This window comes from Phyllostomus hastatus, unplaced genomic scaffold, assembly GCF_019186645.2.
Source record: "Phyllostomus hastatus isolate PE091 unplaced genomic scaffold, TTU_PhHast_1.1 phas_contig_159, whole genome shotgun sequence".
NCBI classification, from domain to species: domain Eukaryota; kingdom Metazoa; phylum Chordata; class Mammalia; order Chiroptera; family Phyllostomidae; genus Phyllostomus; species Phyllostomus hastatus.
The window spans coordinates 5648655-5662693 of record NW_025333640.1 but is presented as its reverse complement, the minus strand read 5'-3'; the positions used below and the strand labels follow the sequence as shown (position 1 = coordinate 5662693).

Here is a 14039-nt window from a genome sequence, read left to right as displayed (position 1 = left end):
GACCAAGTGTAGAGCCCCGACCCGAGGGGTTAGCCATCTAGGATTGCTCTCCTAGCGCTGGGAAGCAGAAATGGTGGGCTGAGTCCTCTGGTGGTGAGCAGCAGCCCCATTATGCTGCGTCTTGGGCAAACAGAGGATGCTGGTTAAGAGAAAGGAGACAAGAGTAGCAGAGAAGAGAGATCGAAGCCACTAAGAGAAGAGAGATGAGCCCTCAAAGGCACCACACCCCCAGTCGAGCAGAAAGGACCAGAAGACACCCCTCTTGGAAACAACTCTTTACTGAGTCTGTAATGCTATGTTGCCAATATCATACATAGACAGAATTAAATGACAGTGGGACAGGCGGGTGTGCAAACCAGTTGCACATCTCTTGCAAGTGGGGAGGTGGCGTCAAGGCAGTCGGAAGGGAGAGGGGGCTAGTCTCTGAGTCAGGCTGGGAGGAGACAGCTCCACGCCCACACCAGGGGCGGGCGGGCTCTGCTGGAACACGAAGGCAGGGCCGCTTCACCATGCGCTGAGCCTGTGGGGGACTTCCCGGCACTCCTCTCTGCCAGGGCGTACAGCGAGTCAGAGGTGAGCGAGGGGTGACGTCCAAATGAAGCCTCTTGTGGACGCTCAGGCTGGTCCCTCCTCGTTCAGGTGTGTTTCTCATAGAGAGGTCGTGGGCCATCCTGGGGCACGGGGCGGGGGCGTGGTGAGGTCACTGGGCAGTGGAGAGCTGGGTGTGGAAGGGAGAGCTGTCCTGTCATCAGGGGTCCATCCGCCCCCAGCCACCACAGAAGGGCCCACCCCAGGAACAGACAGCAACGGGGACAGATTTCTGGGCAGCCCAGTGACCACAGCCTTCGCCACCCCTCCCCCACCATCCACGGGCTGGGCGCCACTCTGGCAGAATGCTCCCAAGCCTGGCGAGTGTCCCCGCACAGATGAAACTCCTGCTTAGATTTCTTCTGGAATTCCTTGCAAGGATGAAGCAAGGAATTTTCTGGAGATGTGGAAGAAACTGCTGAACTCCTGGGGACCCAGTGCGCAGGGCCAGAGAGTGCCGGCCGCAGTGGACTCCTCTGTCCTCTGCGAGACAGGGCGGCCCCCCGGACTCTGCTCCCACAGTTAGGGGGAGGGTCTGTGGGCTGCCAGTGCTCCTTGGCCCCAGGGTTGGCACCATAATCTCCTGTAAAGGTTTCCCTGGGTCTTTTCAACCACGGGGAGCCCCAGGAAACTACGGGCCAGGATGGGTGTGGAGATGCTGGAAGGGCTGACATTGGTCACCCACTCAGGGATAGATTCCAGACCCCCTCCCGAGGTAGCCGCCTCCCTGGCTGGCTCAGTCACAGGAGACGGAGGCCTTCTGCCCTCTCCTCCCGTCCAGCCAGGGACACCCAGCTGGCCCCCCTGGCCAGCAGGGAACTGTGTGTGTGTGCGTGCACATGTGTGTGCACAGTGTATGTGTGTGTGTGTGTGTGTGTGTGTGTGTGTGTGTGAGGGGCTGTTTTCCATGGTGTAGTCACTACTAGGGAGCCCAAGGGTGCAGGGGCAGGCCTGGGGACCACCCCCTTCGGGATCAAAGGAGCACAGTTGCCTGTAGATGAGGCTTTCTGGGGGCTCGCTCTGCCCTGAGCCCCCTTCCTGGCATTCTATGTGGCAGTGTCTGGAACTGGGGACCCTCCTCAGTAGCGGATCTGGCTTCCTGGTGGGCCTGGGGGCCCAGGAAGGCCAGGGGGACCCTGGATCCCTGGCTCACCCTTAGGTCCCGTGGGCCCCCGCTGGCCTGGTGAACCTGTCTTCCCAGCAATCCCTGGTTTTCCCTGAGGCCCCTCTGGTCCCGGAGACCCTGGGGGCCCCTCTGGCCCTGGGGGTCCCACATCCCCTTTGGGGCCTGGCTGTCCCCTCGGGCCTCCGGTTCCAAAACTGCCCTTCGAGCCTTTGAGGCCTGGGAAACCTCGCAAGCCAACCGGCCCCCTTTCCCCCACAGGTCCTATTTCCCCGGGCTGGCCCTGGGGGCCCTGGGGGCCCGGGGGGCCCAAGCTGCCAGGGTCTCCTTTTGGTCCTCGGCCACCAACAGGCCCTTTCACGCCCACATCTCCCTTGAGTCCTCTTGGTCCTGGAGGGCCAGGGGCACCTAGGGGTAGAGAGAAGAGGGGAGAGGTCAGTCCAGGAGGCGCAGGTCTCCAAGGTTTTCTCGGGAAGTTGGTGCAGTGCACGAGGCCTGCGACTCGACCTCTCTGAGTTGGCTCTACCGTCTGTGAGGAAGGGATGAGAATACCCGTGAATTCTGAGATAATGCGTGCAAGTGCCCAGCATGAGGCCTGGTGCACGGCGGGCACCCTTTGTCCTACTCCAGCGCTTGTCCATAGCTCCCCACGTGCACTCAAGTTGGGGACCGACAGCTGCCCTGCTCCGGAGGCTGGCCTGGCCTTCTACACCGCCTCGTGGTCCTCGTTCCTGCACTCGCCCCTGCCACACCCCACACCCCAATCCCAAGGCCAGGCTTCGAGTATTACCTGTTAGGGTCTGGGACCAGGAATGAAGCCAGGGGTTATGGAGGACAAGGCCAATATGTGAAGCATGAGAAGCAGATGCCTCCCACTGTAAGCAGCCAGTGTCCAGAAAAAGGACAGCTCCTCCAGGAAGCATACCCTGACTACTCCAGCCTCTTCCTGGAGCTCTTGGGGCTACTGCTTCCTGAATACTTTAGTTGGCATGTCGAGAGAGAAGCCACAGGACAGAGAAGGCAAACCCTTGGAGCCTATCTGGTGGGTCTTGCTGGACTGTGGAACCCCAGAAAGAGAGTGAGGGCCTGGGCTTACATCCTCCATCCTGGGCCGGGAGGCTGGCACACGGCAGGGAGAGCTCAGTATACGCTTGGAGGGGATGATTCACCAAACAGCTGTGAACCCTTGCTCCCACCCAGCTCTGGCCTGGGGCCTGGGGGAAACGCCAAGACGAAGACATGGCCCTTCCTTGAAGAGCCCAGTCTAGTGCCCGAGCCAGGGCTCAGAGGACCTTAATATCCTTCTAGCTGCACAGGCCTGCAAGTTACCGTCTCTCAGAGCTGTGCCGACCCTGAGCACATGAAGCGGAGGGTGGCCATCCCTTTGCCCAAGGCACGCCGGAGTGCTCGGGGCAGAGGAAAGAGGGCTGCCTGGCCTAGTGATAGGGACAGCAGTGTGGAGGACGGCGTTCACCCTCTGAGGCCAGGGCTCAGCCTGGCTTTCTTCAGCAGCCTCGGCGTAGAAGCGCGGGGGGAGCCGTGGACCCCAGGGCTGGCCTGGAAGAGAGAGTCCAGTGCCCACAGTCAGCTCTCTTTGGGAACTCTGCTGTTACATCATCCCCTGGCGAAGAGAGCGCTAGAGTTCTTGAGCTGGGCAGGAGCCAGTCCAACTCCTTCACTTCACAGAGGAGGCAACCAAAGCCCAGAGAGGCGAAGCGATATCCCCAGAGGTCCCCGAGGGGAAGCCAGAACCCAGGTGGCCTCTCAGAGAGAAGGGATCCTGTATGCCAGGGGCTGGGAGCCCTCCCGCTGGCTGCGGTCCAGCTCCGTGTCAGGGCTCCTTCCCTGGCTGACGCTGCTGCCACCAACCCGCCCTCCCCCACGCTCCCCACGCCGGCTGGTCCCCTCCTGTCTCCTTCCCAGAGTGTGTCGGAGTAGCACAAAGTGTCCGTGAATATCGTCCTCTATTGCCATCTAAACTGGAAACAAGAACCTAGAGCGAGTCAGCCCCACCAGGGCCAAGGAAAACCTTCCAGCCGTTCCCTGCACCGCCTGCAATGCCCGCCTCCCACGCACAGCGGGGATGTGGCCCTGCGTGGGCTCAGCTCTCGTGGCCTGCCAGCAGCAGGCTGGCTGGAGGCAGGGGTGAGCACTGCCCTGGCCAGGGAGCGGCTGAAGGCAGGACCTGCCCTCTGGTCCAGAGCAAGCCCCACCCCCACCCCAGCGAGGCAGCCAGAACAACACAGAACAACAGGGGCACAGGGAGATGCTTGAGCAGGGACCGCCCTCCCACCCAGCCTGGCAGGACAGTCTGGGAACTGGCAAAGCCACCGCCCTGTCTTCACCCCAACTCTGCTCTTGGCACCTGGGCCAGCTGAGGCTGGGCAAGCAGAGCGTTCAGAGCGGACGCAGCCCTGGAGGCTGTGTGGCCAACGAGAGTCGGGAGGCCATGCGGGGACATCCTGAGCTCACGCCCTCACCTATAAAAGTGAGTCACACCAGCTCCTCGGCCCCATGGCTCCTCGGTCCCTGCTCGTTGGCCGGCGCCTTTAGGCTCATGCTCTGCCCGCTCTAGGGCCTGGCTCCCGGGCTCGCCCCAGCCCCCCAGTTCTTCACTCCCTCTCCTTACAGCCACTTCTGTGGACTCTGCTCTTGTCCTCCAGACGAATGGTCCACAACCTCCATCTCTAGCCTCGCCTCGGGAAGAGCCTGAGAAGTTTCCGTCCCACAAGGATGCCCTGCCCGGCGCCAGGTCCAACTGGAGACCCTCCCCTCCCCTCACCCTCACCGGTTCCGTTCCATTCCACTGTTTTCAGTCCACAGCCGCTCCTCCCTGGCCCCTGAAAGGCGCAGAAGCCAGACACAGGACTTCTAAGGGTTTTATGTCCTCTCACTCCTCCCCACCAGGCCCCCAGCTCCCCTCTCTAGAGAAGCTCTCGTATCTTCTCTGGATGGGGAAGGCCGGGTGCCCAGGTGCCCTGGGTAAATGTTTGTGCAGAAGCCTGGGTCACAACTCCACCTCATTTTCCCAGGAGCTGCAGCCCCCAGCGTGAGTGGAAGGACAATGAGGAAGGGGTGACTTCCCTCTCCATGCACGCACCACGGCTGCAGCCGCTGACCCATCTCTGAGAACCCAGATGGGGGTCCCAGGAAGCAGCCTGGAGCACATCAAGTGGGGCAGCTTCACCTGAGGCTACGGACAGGTGCCCCGGTTGCAGACGTCCTTGCTGCCTATGTCTCAGGCCGGTGGGTGGGGCCTGCACCGGGCAGTGCACCCCCCAGCCGCCCTGCCCTATTCAGCCCCGGCTTCACTCTCCAACCTCTCCGTGACCTGCCTGCTCTCGGAGAGGGGCAGGGTGATGAGAACAGTGAACGTTTGTACACTGGCCTCTCCGATGCCCCCAGCACTGTATACAGATCACAGCCCCACCTTACAGATGAGAAACCATGGAGCAAAGAGTGGCAACTTGCCCAAGATCACCAACCAGTAAGGGGCAGAAGCAGGATTCAAACCCAGGCCTGAGAAGCTCTGAAACCCGTCTTCTTTCTCCCTACCCTGCTGCCTGTGCTCCTGGTCACACTGTGGCTGGGGCTCCTGGCCCTTCCCCTAACCGCCCCACCCTCCTGCCCTGGTGCTGCCCAGAGGAGGAGGAGGGTTCCCCCAGGGAGGGGAAGGGGTAACCAGAAGGACTGTGTTACTTAGGTGAGCCCCGCCTCCGCCTGTCCCTCCTGGACCAGCCATGAATCATGCGGTCAGAGAGTGGAGAGGGGGCAGGACCTGGGTCTGGCCAGAAGGAAGTCAACAACCGTAGCTCAGTGGTTAGCACAGTTGGCGGAAGGCATGTGGACGCAGGCTGACCAACACACTCTCCAGGACAGGGCACTCCTGACGTGGCCGGGAATGAGGTCTTGGTATCAGCAGAGCCGAAGGGCGAAGGACGGGAGGCCTGAGTGCTGCTCTGCTCTGAGCAGCGGGCGGCACTTCAGGCCCAGGGGGCGAGGGGCGCAGCAGAGGCTGAGCAGTGCAGCTGGGGGCGGGAGCAGAGCACCCTGGCGTCCCGGGGAGGCCCGTCATTAGCAGGAAGCCAGAGGCTGTAATTAGGCCATCCTGGCCCATTAGGGCACAGCCACAGCTGACTGCATGTCTGGGACAGATAGGTGGTCTGGCCCGTCTGCACTGGGAGCAGAGAGGGGCTGGGAAGGTGCTCGGCAGGAGGGGCCAGAGAAACCGCCAGCTTACAAGGGCAGAGGGACATGGAGGCGCAAGGGGTGCCTCTCGGGGAACCGGCCTGGTGCCAGGAAAGGCACGCCGCCCTGGAGCTCAGGGGCCTCGGGCTGCAGTCCCAGCTCTCCTATCAGCACGCTGGGTGGCTGGGTAAGGCTCTGTCCCTCTGTTCTCTGAGAACAGTGGCCTGGGTATGGAATGCTCAACCCCGGCTTTTGTCACCTGAGGAGCGCTGAAAAAAAAAAAAACACCAGTGGGCTTCCACTTCTGCCTCTAATGGCCTAGTTTGTAACAGACTCAACCTCCCACCAAGTGCAACCGGAATCATTAGATAAAAATACCAGGACAGCTTTGTGCAGGCTTTGGAGAGAGTTCACAGACCAAAAATCCCAGGGGGAAGGGAGACCCACTGAACTAAGCCCCGAGTTTGTTGATTAGTAACGGGCTTCGGCCGAGAGGCTGGGAGGCCCGACGGAAGGCTGCAGCTGTCGGCTGAGAAGCTGAGTAGGGCTTTCAGCAGCTTCGGTGGGGCTGCAGCTCAGGCTGCCCGCGCTCCGGGCTGAGATTCAGGACCAGAGAAGAAAAGGAAACAACGATGAGTGCATTTGCTCGAAGAACCGAAGAACCACCGGGCCGAGAAGCCGAGCAGAGCATTCAGCTCCATTTATTCAGTCCTGTGGGCCGGTGGGAGTTCAAGGCCGGCAACATGGTAGGGCCCTCCAGGACCATGCCCTAGAAGTAAGTCTGTATCAGAAATCGGCCAAAGGTCAGGGTCAGGTCCCCCGAAGGCACCCACCGAAGCTTACACGGTCCTCCTTCCCATCAACCCCCTGTGCCGCTCAGCAACAAGCAAGCCCCCCCTGCCGGCACGTTCCCCACTGCCCCCTCCCCAGTGGCTCCTCTGCCGTGAACAACAAAATGCTGCAACATTCTCCGTTCCCCCTTTTTAACATGTGACCCCCTAAACCCTTTGGGTGTGGGAGAAGGATGGAGGGCAGTGCCTATGGAACAAGATTGCAAATTTAATCCCTCTGCACCTCGCCCTTCTCACCCACCCTCGGCTTCCGCCCTCTATTCGTGCCACCCTGTGTGCGTTCACCGAACACACAAACGTTTCCCGAGCGCCTTCCCAGGGCCGGGCACGCCACGCCGCTGGGTGCCTGAGCGGGGAGGCAAGGAGCCCGCCGTCAAGCCAATCACAGTCAGACTCATCCCTTCCGTTAGGACACCTTATATATTTTACACAAACGTGTTCACATTGATACAACTACCCCACAGGATACAGGTATTTAATTTGTGGATGAGGAAACTGAGTTGAAAGTAACCAAGAGCTTTGTCCAAGGTCATTGGCCTAATAAGCAGTGATATTGATATAGGTGGTTTCCCGTCTCCAGTTCCCGATCCCCAAAAACCCTGTCTAGCACAGACACAGAAATCACCCTACAGGGTAGGAAGAGAGAAGCAGTCTGAGAGGCACAAACACTGTGGAAATACCACAGGCTTTCTGCTGAGCCAATGGAGGTTCAGAATGCATCACAGAGCTGGAAGAGGTCTGAGAACAGCTGGTCTTAGCCCTTCATTTATAGATGAAAACAGACAAACAAACAGCAGAGGCTCAGGAAGAGTAAGTGATTCTCCTAAAGACCCAGAGCAAGTTACAAGCCAGGCTCCTGTGCCCCACAGTTTGAGAGCCTGGCCCTGCCATCGGCACCTGGCACCTTCCTCTCTGGCCGCGGCCATGGCTGTCCCCACTGTCTTTATTTTGGCCTGGAGAGCAGCTCGGCTCCAGCCACCGGGAGACCCCCTGCCAGAGCCTGTTGGCACCTAGGTCTGCATTACGGAGTGAGTGACAAGTTCTGTGGGAAGGCAGGGACATTTTGTCCTTAGAATTTTCTTTCAGATATGAGTCATTTTACATGTGGCGACTTAATAACCAAGAGGAATGTTGACTAGTAAGAACTATAAGCAAACGGGCAGAGGCTGAACTAAGAGGCAGAAGCAGCTCAAACAGGTGTCCCACCACACCCTGCAGCGAATATGAGGTCCCTCCCTGGGTGAGAACGCTGCTGTAACCGGGACCCCAGCAGACGTGACCTCCCACGACTAGGGTGAGGTTATACTTAGCGTGAGGTGCTGGAGCAGCTCCCCTGCCAACACTTCTGGTCTCCCATCTCCCCCTCCTCCTCCACTCTCTGCCCCACACCTTCCACCTCCCTAAACGGGACCGAGCAGAAACGCCGTTTGGGTATTCGCAAGCTCATGCTCTGAGGGTCTCCTCTTCTGCCTGGGCACTAGGCGTGTGCCTCTCAGAGCCATGGCAAGGGGTCAGGGTTTTAAACTACTGTGTGACCTTGAGCCCATTCCTTACCCTTTCCCAGTCTCAGGTCACCTCTCTGTAAAGTAAAAGCACCAGCGCCTTGTCCATGGTACAAAGCTGCCTCAAAGCCACAATGAAACAAAGTATGTGAACAGGCTTTGTCTGTCCTGGGAAAGCTCTCTACTGCCTTTGTTCTTAGCTTGACTGCAACAAAGATGCAAATTCCTAGAAGATGAACCAAAAGAGCTATCTACTAGTGCCTGGATTGCAACACTGTGTTCTGGACTTCCCACCGATCCACGTTCTAGGGGAATTCTGTGGGAAGAGTTCAGTTGCCAAGGAAATACTCAGTAACTGCTTTTGTTACAAAAAATATGACAATAGGCAAACAAAATCTGCTCTCGCATGAGCTCCTTCAAACCTCCAATCTAGATTAAAGAAGAAATTATCCCTAGTGGCGGTAGAAATGCTCAATGATGCAAAAATGGAGGCAGCACAGGTTGGATACTAAGTGCATAAACAGAACCGGAGAACAAGAGAAGTGGGGTGTAAGTCTGGGCTCTGCAGAGAGAACAGAGCTGCCTGGGGGAGCGGGGGCCTCCCTCATTCCTCCTGGAGCTCCCTGGTGTGTGTGACTGGGCCCAGATATGCGGCACACACACCCCCACCCCCGCCACAAATGTCAACTACACGCTCCGGAATGGCCAGATCTGCATGGCTACTTATCCTAATCTCCAGAGCCGAGAGCTGCTCTGGTTTTAGGTTGAACATTCTTCCCACAGACATACATGTCCTGGGGGAAGGGTCTGGGGGATCCGGTTACAGCCACACCAATTCCTCATGAGAGGGAATTCTGATTAGGAGTCTTTGGGGCCATTTCCAGGAGAAAAACTGTTGGCACTCTTGCTGTGAAGGACTAGAATGAAAAAGTAATGGTGTTTGTTCAGGGCTGAATTGGGTCCCCTCAAAATTCACATGCCGAAGCACGAACCCACAGCACCTCTGAAGACGACCTTTCTTGGAAATTGGGTCTTTGGAGGTAATTGCGTTTAAATGCAGTGGTTAGGGTGGCCCCTCATCCCATACGGCTGGTGTTTTCATGAAAAGGGGAAATTTGGATCCAGAGACAGACACACGCAAAGAAAGGGAAGGTGATACGCATCTGAAGGTGCCTCCTGGGGAGCCGGGAAGGGCTCTGACGGTTTGGTGGTGGGCGGGCCGACACAGGGGCCTGCAGGAGACCCACGGAGAGCGAGTGAGAAATCTGTGCCTCGTGGGGCTGGTGTAGGGAGAGGAAGGGCTTCAAACACTTCGGGGGGGGGGGATTGGAATGTCGGAGTGGGTTTGTCGTTCGAGACCGAGTCGCCCACCCTGGGAAGACACGGCTGTGAGGGCATGAATTTGCGAGGGGGGGACCCAGCGTCCTGGGGGAGCCGGGATCGCTCTTCTCTGCGGGCCAGACCTCGCGGTGGGAGCGGCAGGCACTGAATTCGGAAACTGAGTGCAGTGGGGTAAGTGGGTCCCCGGGGGTAGGGACAGGTGATGGCACTCAGCCACCAGAGGCAAATTGGCTGTGGTCACTGAAGGGACCGAGACACCACCAAATATTCACACGGCGACTCTTCCTCCAGCCTTCCCTAAAGGGACCTCCAGCCAGTCCCCGGGGTCACCGAGTTGGGGAAGAGGAAATAATCAGCCTTGGGGGGCTGCTGGACCCCGGCCCTGAGCTGACACTGACCCCGGGACATCCACCGTCACTGTGCCCCCAGGCAGGGTAGGGGTCACGGAGATCAGGTGACTGTGGAGCATGGCCTCAAGTCCATCTGACAGTGGCCCGTGAGTCCCCACTGTCACCCTGGGTGACTCCCCCCGTTCTGCACCTCGTGTAACTGGGACAGACATGCCGAGCAGCTGGCAGAATCCCCACACTGGTCCCCTGGCTGGCGGCAGGAGGGATGTTATGTGGGAAAGGCCATGGGGGAGGCCGAACCGCCCCCACCCAGGAGACCGGTGAACGAAAGTGACAGCACGTTCCGGGCGGGGCCGCAGAGCTCAGTGCCACCATTGGGACCTGACGACACAGAGGCGCAGTGACCCACCCACCTCTCCTCTCTGGCCTGGGCCGGAGAGTGACGGGGCTCTGAGGACCACAGAGGGTTTCTGGAGCTTCACCCGGCAGTGAGCCGCACTGCAGCTGCTGTGCCAGGGGCGGCTTCACGGCTTGAGCAAATGACCATGTCCCCTGGTGCTCAGTTACTTTTAACTGATGCCCTTTTGCTCCTTTCATCCTTGCCCGCAAGGCCCACCGGGAGCAGTGCGCTCTCTGCCGGCACGGCCCCTCACCGTCCGCCGACCTCTCAGGACAACTGACCATCGCTGCAGGCCTCTGTCATGATGAGATCACAGGGGCCTTGTTCTCCTCTCCTCCCCCAGACACCGCACCGCTCCGTCACACTGACGGCATCATGCTGAGTGCACCGCGTGGGCACGCAAACAGCCCCTCGCTCTGGTTCTGCTCTGTTTGTAAGACACGGACGTGTCAGAGGGTGGGGAACAAACCTGACAGGTTTCAGGGTCCTGCCACATCGGTAGAATCCCCAGGGGCCCCTTGGAGGGGGCGTATTCAGAGACCCCTCCAAAATCGAGGAATAAAGGTTGCATCGGGCCTCTCCTGCAATCAAAAAGCAGGCACCACACCCAGTGGGCCCCTTCGGGTTTGGGAGGCAGCATTTTCCGCATGCGGGTGTCAGACTCCGGCCCATTCGCTGAGGGACCCAGGAAGCTGCTGGCCTTGGGTGGGGCCCAGGACAACAGCAGGCTCTGCAGCGGGTCCGGCCGCCCCACAAGCCGGCCTGCCACTTGGGTCATCCGACCCAGCAGGTGCGTCTGTGCTTGAAGTGGCCGTGGCAGACAGCGGTGCTGTTTGAAGCCTTTGGCAGGTCCCTACAAGCAAACTGCCGTGCAGGCCCTTGAGATCTGGGGCAAAGCACCGTTACCCTCTGCAGATGGCTGCTCTCCTTTTGAGAAATAGTTCTCGCCTGCTGCTGGGCCTGGGGAGAGACTGAGTGCTCAGCCGTGGGCCACATCACCGTCGACCTGAGCTGCCCGTGGTGACCTGGGTGTCACCTGACCCTAAAGCTGGGCGTGCAGAGACGCAGTCCATCCAGACAGACAATGCACGCAGGCGACGGGGGTAGAGCAGGCCCTGAAGGCACAGAAGCAAGTCGTGTGAAGAAGTGGCCCGACTGTCCGTGGCCCCCACTCCTGTGCCACTGCCTTCGCTCAGTGGCGTCATGGGGAGAGCCCTGGGATCAGCAGATGGCGGGGTGGTGGGGGATGACCCGGTCCAGATTCTGCACAACGTGCAGGCGTCACCCAAAGCGGACCTCCGCAGCCCCGCAGCCCCGCTCTGGGACACCCCTGAAGGACAGCGGGAAGGGACATCCTCCAGGGTCAGGACTTTTGGTCGTGAACCTGACTGTTCTGTCTGCTTGGAAGGAGGAATGGTTAGACAGGCTCTTGGTTCACGTAGTTTTGTTATAATGTTGACGAGAGAGAAAAAGTCAGGTCCCGGCCAGGGCCACTGTCCGTGTGGGGTGGGCACGTTCTGCCCGGGTCTGCGTGGACTTCCTCCGGGGGCCCCGGGTTCCTCCCACGCCCTGAAGGCGTGCACGGTAGGTGACTGGCGTCTCCACGTGGTCCCAGTCCGCGTGGGTGTGGGGGTGTGGGTGGTTCTGCTGTGGAAGCGGGTTCTGTCCAGGGTGGGGTCCCACTTCACTCCCAGAGCCTCAGGGGGAGGCTCCGGCCACCGGAAATCCTGGACTGGACTCAGCAGGCCTGGACTGATCATTTTCTTACTTGATTTTATTTGTGTTTCTCAAATGTATGTAGAGCTCACATTTACTTCAGCGTTTAATATTAGAAATGTTTTGGGTCTTCATTTAGAAGTTTGGTGATGCTTTTGTGACCAGAAATATGCTGCGGGAACTTAGCTCTTGTTTATATCAATTAGCTTGTAGGAAAAATGGTTTCATTATACATCATTTTGTTCAAAGTTGCCGTTTCCAGAAACCTATCGACAACATTAAGTGAGGCCCTACTGTAGATCAGTTCCTAGTCTGTGGCCAGTGATTTGGCTGGATGGTCAGGGATCGGAAGGAACACAACTGGACAACTGGTTGAAATGATATCTGGGGAAGAGGTATGTGAATAGATCTCTTTGAATGGGCAAAAACACTTGAAGATTTGTGTTCAATGTGAATGCTCATCAAAGGGTGACCGACCTCAGCAGAGGAGGATTTTAGTCATCAGGAGGGTCGGACAGCCTCATCTGAGGGTTCTAGTCCGCCTCTTCCCCCAGCCCCCCGCCAGCACCTGTGGGCTCAGGAACAAAGTGGCCACGGTGACAGGGCTGGAGGTCATTCTCGGTTGTAGCAACACAGATGTCCAGTCACCAAGGCTGACCGTGCGGGGACCCCGACCTGTCAGCAGACGGGACCTGTCAACGGACGGGACCAACAGTGGACCCCCGACATGGCACCATTCCCCAGGGGGACCCGCCAGTTGCCTGGTGGCAGGTTGGTTACGCTGGACGACTTCCCTCCTGGAAGGGGGTGTGTTTTGTTCTTAATGGAAGAGGCACTTGCTCTGCATGTGGATATGCCTTCCCTGCGTGCAATGTGTCTGCCGACTGTGGCATCCCTGTGCTCACAGAATGTGTTACCTGCCATCCTGGCATTGCACACAGCACGGCTTCTGATCAAGAAACTCACTTCACAGCAACTGTCGTGTGACAACGGGCCCCTGATCGTGGCATTCTCTGGCGTTTCCATGTTTCCCATCATCTCGAGGCAGCTGGCTTGGTGAACCGCGGAACGACCTTTTGAAGACTCAGGTAGGGTGCCGGTTAGGGGGCTGGCGCTTTCAGGGCTGTGTATGCTGAGTTGTGTCCAACCTGTGTTGCTGTTTCTCTCACAGCCAGACTCACAGGTCCAGGGGCCGGGGCGGAAACAGGAGTGGTACCTCCTACTGCTTTCCTGAGTGACCCACGGGCAACATTCTCACTTCTTGTCCCTACAACCTTACACTCTGCTGGCTTGGAGACCTTGGTTCCAAAGGGAGGGATGCTTCTGCCAGGAGACACAACAACAATTCCGTTGAATGGGAAGTTGAGACGGCCGCCCAGGCACCCTGGGCTCCTCATGCCGCAGAAGTGACAGGTAAAGAAGTCGCTGGGCTGCTCGGGTGACGGGCCTGACTCCCGAGGGGAGGCTGGATGGCTGCCCCACAGGAGCTGTGTGTCTGGGGTACAGGAGGTTGCTCAGGACGTCTCTTAGCAGCTCCATCCCTGCGATTAAGGTCGCCGGGAAACTACGACCACCCAGTCCAGGCAGGACTGCTAATGGGCCTTGGAGAATGAAGGTTTGGGTCACCCGGGAGTCACGGCCGGCCGAGGGCTTGCTGAGGACAAGGGGAACATGGAGCGGGTGGTGGAGGAGGGAGTTAGTTATACACGCCAGCTGTGAACGTGTGACCCGTTACAGAAACGAGGGCTGCAGTTGCCAAGAGCATTTCTTCCTTATCGTGTTGTTAATATAGGAATATATGTAATGCATGCAATATCTTTGTTTCTTTCCTCTCTTATTCCCTTATCATGTAACATAAATTATAAGGTGTATTGAATTTATATCACAGCATTTAAATATCATTAACTTTATATCATAGTATTTAAGTTATGAGATATTAAGGCGAAGAGTTGGGTGAGAGGGGTAGGCTGGGTGGACAGG

The 14039-nt window shown here is 58.4% G+C and overlaps 1 protein-coding gene across 2 annotated transcripts in view; it reads right to left on the bottom strand.

Annotated features, from left to right (window-relative positions):
* Positions 1-262: 262 nt before the first annotated feature.
* SCARA3 (scavenger receptor class A member 3) overlaps positions 263-14039 on the bottom strand; it is a 35333-nt gene continuing 21556 nt past the window's right edge. For both annotated transcript variants that reach the window (XM_045831681.1, XM_045831682.1), the window contains exon 6: positions 263-2119. In XM_045831681.1, coding sequence (XP_045687637.1) covers positions 1668-2119 — 452 coding nt within the window. In that variant the 3' untranslated portion in view covers positions 263-1667. The remainder of the gene's footprint in view (positions 2120-14039) is intronic.